The sequence below is a fragment of the Olea europaea genome, unplaced genomic scaffold, assembly GCF_002742605.1.
Source record: "Olea europaea var. sylvestris unplaced genomic scaffold, O_europaea_v1 scaffold2704, whole genome shotgun sequence".
In the NCBI taxonomy this organism is placed as follows: domain Eukaryota; kingdom Viridiplantae; phylum Streptophyta; class Magnoliopsida; order Lamiales; family Oleaceae; genus Olea; species Olea europaea.
The window spans coordinates 31328-36814 of NW_019245442.1; the positions used below are offsets into that span (position 1 = coordinate 31328).

The window sequence follows — 5487 nt, forward strand, 5'->3', positions numbered from 1 at the left end:
ATCTTCCTCTCCCCCTCTTCTTTTTTTTTTTTTTTTTTTTTTTGGGATAAGACATCTACATGCCCAAATTGTCACAGGCTTTAATTTTTCCATAACAGGGGCTCGCATTTATTCACTTGACTCCCCTTTATTACTCGTGTTTAAGGTTTTAGGTCAAAATTGGGCTCTAGCACATTATCAGGTAAAACCTGAGGATAACTCTCCTAAAAGGATCCATAACCTACAGGATGAGCAGCTTCATACTTGATCGCCAAACTACCAGTGAGGAATGTAAGGTTGCACAAATTTAGAGAATCAAATTGGAATATAAATAAATGGGTCAAACTCTATTCAGATTGTTTATTAAAACGTGGCTAATACATCATTTTTCTTGTTGATATCTTATTGTTACCTCCCACATCTGGACAACAAGAGTTTGAGAAAATGTATAATTCAAAAATATCATGCAGCCAGCAATGCTTCTATATCCCGAATCAATTACTACTTCTACTAGCATCACACAGGTTCACGGTTTACGCTGTTGGAAAATTTCCAGAGGAAAGTCGAGACAAATCATCAATCACCAAATTGAAGACTGAATACCAAAACACGAACCGAAGACAAGAACTGAAGATGTAGAAAATCTGAAAAAACAGGGGCTTGAAATGCATATGGGATATGCTTTCCTAAAAGCAATATTTGCCCCCTCTAGGTTAGAGATTGCTTCCGGGTTTACTCTAGAAAATAGCATTAGTGGATATGACAAGCCTTTGGTAAGTTTGCACTCACGAAAGGAATTTGCATACTTGAAAGTAATTCTGAAAATTTAAGATTAAATAGGAATGAAGATGTATTTTTTAATGTTCTTCACTCGTAAAAAATGATCAATTACTCTGATTCGAAAAGGAGATGACAATCCACAAAGGGATGCCATTTACATCCAGATCCNACCCCCCCCCCCCCCCCCCCCCCCAAAAAAAAAAAATAATAATAATAATAATAATAAAGAAGTTATGGTTGTTGGCATATGCAAGAACCTAAATAACTGCCTCTTACCGCATGTGGGTTGTAAATATCAATACTAATTTGACCCTTTTTCAATTTGCATATTAAGATATGAACTTATCTCCAAGTACCACTTTAGTCACTTCCAAAATTGTTTCTCAAGGCCACAAATTAAACTTTAAACTCCCTTTCATTTGAACTATTTTTCAACGTTTACTGCATGCTATCTCCTTTATCAAACACAAAGCAGATACGAAACTCTAAAATTATCTACAAGGCATTGTGAAACTCACCAAGTCCATGTGGATGAATTGCTCAAGCCTTGTTTTTGCAAATAACCTATTCAGTAAAACTGGCACGTAAGACACAGCCAGGTGATACCAGAAAAAGGGTGAAGGCTAACAATTCTATGAAACTGGAAAAAGTTTAAAGAGCTTGGAACTTACATCTTATATGCTGTTTGGACACGAGCATTCTGTATTTCTGTGAGTTCATTTATTCTCTCTGTTGCAGAGCCTTCATTGGCATCCACAGAACCAAAAAGAAACACATTTCTCTCTAGCATTCTCTTGACCAAAATAGAAACAACTTTTATATCTCTCATCTTTGTGTCTACAACGAGATTCTTAATCCTTTTCAAGTCTCCTGCAGAAGGCAAATCGAGATATGACTTGAAAGGCAGACGGCTGTGAAACAGGAAAATAAAAGCGAGATATCTGACTGTTATCACATTATAACCAACTCTGTCCCCAGCCATTATAATCAGACCTACTTGATCGTCAAAAAATTATGAGAGAGAAACAATGTGATTATGAAAGAGAAACATGTAATTCTATTACTTCTTCATTCACATTGTTTCTCTCTAGCAAATATGAAGTATGTGTTCAAATATTGGTATTATGACAGGAAAATCAATAGTTACTCTTAAAAAAAAATTATGACTCTACTCCAACAATAAGAAGCTCAGTTCATTGGATCAAATGATAAAAGGACGTGTAAAGGGATACTTCCATAAATTGGTGCAATACGATCAGTTGACAGAAAACTTTATTGTCCAACCAATATACTACCACCTGTAACCATAGATGCTAAGAGACTTGTCATTAGTATTTCTACATGCATCACTATTACTGGTACAATCATTCCTCAGTGTTGAACAAAGGTTTCAGCTTGGACAATTTCATCAAGCTCTCAAAGCCAGGAAAAATGGGAGAAAACAAAGATTTTAAGCATTTGATATCAAACTACACGACCATTTTTCTGATCATAGAATCAGCAAGGACAAAAATGCTTTCTATAAACTCAAAAAATTAAGTAGTATGATATTTTCAAATCATGAAGCACAGATAACATTTGCAAAATGTGAAGCAACTATGGACATTAAAAAAGTAAAAATATAACAATTAAATGGGTCGGGTAAATTTTAAATTATTAGCCCATTTAAGTTTACTAAGAAAATCTAAAATCCATCAAATGGCCCAACCTACATTAAAAGTCCATCCTACTTTTAAAATTTGATAAATCAAATTAAAAGTGGGTGGTTACAATTTTCCCTATAAATAGGACCAAAGGTCCATAAAAAAAATCACCAGTGAAAGGTGCACAAAAAAAAAAAAGAAAAAAAAGAAAAATTCACAAGTGCGGAGAAATTCCAAAGTTGAAGGAAGAGAAGTCTCTCTCTCAAGCCTAATTCAGGAAACACTGAGAAGATCAAAGGATTCTTCAAATTCAAGCAAAGTCCAAAAGATCAAAATCTTCTTCAAATCAAAGTCCCGAATTTCAAATCCAAGCCTCGAAATTCAAGTATCAAACAATCCAATTTCTCAACAAATCAAGTTGATAAGAACCTGTTGATAACTCCAGCCAACACACCAAATTAAAGATACCAAGGAATGAAATAAGATGAAAATAGAAGATAAACTCAACAATAGTTGAATTAATGTCTGTAATTGAAGGTTTTCTATATAGGATGCAAATGACAGAATAACACTCACACTATTGTACTCTACTGAATTGTAAATGACTAGAATGAAAATGATAAAAGGACATTCGAGAGGTCCATTGCTCTCCCCAGGAACTACCCAATTTCTGCCTGCCTATAGGGCTATCATCTACCTATCTTTATAGCATACTTCTAGCAGACCTTCCTAACTAATTTCCGTTTTTAACAGACTTTAGTTTCCCATCCACTTACAAAATATTCCTCTTTTGGGTCCTTCTAGAATACGTGAGGTGGATTGGAGCCTATCACAAGTCTCCAAGAAATCTTTAAGTCCATTATCCAAGCCACGTGGCCCCCATTAATCAAAGGATCGTACAATTATTGTAGTCACAAGAAGATCAACATCCACTTGTATTTCTCAAAAATACAATTTGTAACAATTTCGATATTTTAATACACGAAATTGTAATACGAATTCTTGTCTTGGATCTTGGACTTCAAGATTTGTTGGAGACTTGATTTGTTGAGAACTTGGCTTGTTTGACACTAGGATTTGAAATTCCAGACTTTGATTTAATTTTGCTTTGATTTGAAGAAGACTTTGATCTTCCAGAATTGTCTTGGATTTACTTGAATTTGAAAAGCTTTTGATCTTCTCAGTGTTCCTGAACTTAAGCTTGAGAGAGTTCTTCTCTTCCTCCGGCTTGGAATTTCTTTTGTACCATTTACTTGTGATTATTTTCATGGACCTTTGGTCCATTAAACACTTTGTAACCACCCACTTTTGATTTGATTTAATTTGATTTATTGAATTTTAAATGTAGGATGATGTTTTTAGTTTATTATCAGCTTTTAATTTAAGTTGGGTCTTTTGATGGATTTTAGATTTGTTAGTAAACTTAAATGGGCTAATAGTTTAAAATTGACCCGACTTATTTAATTGCTTTATTTTTTAAAAAAATGTCTATATAAACCCTGGGTTGTGAAGAGTCAATTATAACTATAAGTTTTACTAAATGGTTGTGATAGTCATGAAACAATAGGAAGCATGTATTAAAGTAAAATGTCAACTTAAGAGGAACATAGGAAGGTGAAGAGAGGTAATGCAAGTGAAATTAGCGATGAGGACATCATCTATTTTATTTATTTCTAATTGGACTTTGTTTTTGTTTTGGATTCTATTTATGTAATTGGCCTTGTATTGGCCCAATCCTGTTCTAGATAGGGTTTTGTTTTAACCATTTAAAACCTAATTTGCCATATAATTTCATTGATTTTGGATGAATATGAATTATTGAGATTGGTTGTCGCGTCTCTTTTCTCTTCCTTCCCCTTTCCCCTAAATTTCTACTTCTTCTCCGATTTTTTCCCCATTCTCTCCGATTTCTCTCCCTTTCTTTCTATCATCTTCTTTATCCTGCATCAAATTTGATACCAAAGTCGAATCTTGGGTACTTTCTCTCATACAATCCAAAATTCCTTCCTATTTTCTTCCCAAAATTTGTTAGTACAACACAAATTGAAAAGATTTAGCGTAAAAAGTAGCATTTTTCATTTTTTTTTAGTTCTCCATCTTTGTGTGGGAAAAAAAAGAGTTACTGTTCACGGGTACTGTTGACCTGAAAAAAATTTAATTTTAGTATTTTTCATCATTTTCCACAAAAAATAAATAATAAATAATAATAATAATAATAATAATAATAATAAAAAAATCTCAGTTTAGTCCTTTATACGTGCTGCTATTGAGTGCTGTTCTCACAAATTTCAACCCTAACAATCAAAACCTAGCACAAGTCTCCCAGCCCACTTACTTCCAGCCCAACCAGATTATATACCCATACACACATACAAGACTAAGCCCTCACCTCCATTATAAAACAAGTAGCCCAATTAACTACAAACTCATCAAACTCAACTACCCAATATCATTCACTTGACCCAACTCACCTTAGGCCATACTGTTTCAACCCAATCCTCTTTGATCCAGTCGGCGTCCAAATTCGACGCAGCTTCTAGATCCGGTCCTCCACGCCAGCAACCCCAATCGCGTCTCCCATCGTCGGTCAACCTTCAATTGTCGGCTTCCATCATCGACAGCCCAAACGTCCACCCAAATCGCATCATCCACGAGCCACGCTACCTGCTTTATCATTACCACCATCATTTTCAACCTTAAGCACAACGACTACAGGAACCTGAAATCCCGACAGCCGCAAGCCTTCACCAACCCAGGCCCACACACTTCAACCAGAGTCACAACATTAATATATTTTCCATCCATCTCAACAATTTAAAAGCCACAGTCACCACACTCAATTTTACATTCACACCGCCAACACTGCTTGTCACCAGTTGCTGCTCATACGGCCGCCTGCCGTTGCCGCCATCACCACCAATAGAACTGGGTCCAATAGTAATCACTCACATCACCAATATCAACAGCTACAAAATAAGCTGATTGCTACATCTGCTCTTCTCGCCCCAGATGCATCTGCCACCGCAACAGAGAACAATCACCACAAACATAAATACCTTACTGCTTTACAAGGTGCAATTGGAGT

The 5487-nt window shown here is 35.4% G+C and overlaps 1 protein-coding gene across 1 annotated transcript in view; it reads right to left on the minus strand.

Moving 5' to 3' along the window:
• LOC111383508 overlaps window positions 1-5487 on the minus strand; it is a 12507-nt gene that overhangs the window by 1752 nt on the left and 5268 nt on the right. Inside the window, exons 4-5 of the mRNA XM_023007623.1 lie at window positions 1431-1629; window positions 1278-1323 (exon numbers count right to left, since the gene is read on the minus strand). Of these exons, the coding sequence (XP_022863391.1) occupies window positions 1278-1323; window positions 1431-1629 (245 nt within the window). The remainder of the gene's footprint in view (window positions 1-1277; window positions 1324-1430; window positions 1630-5487) is intronic.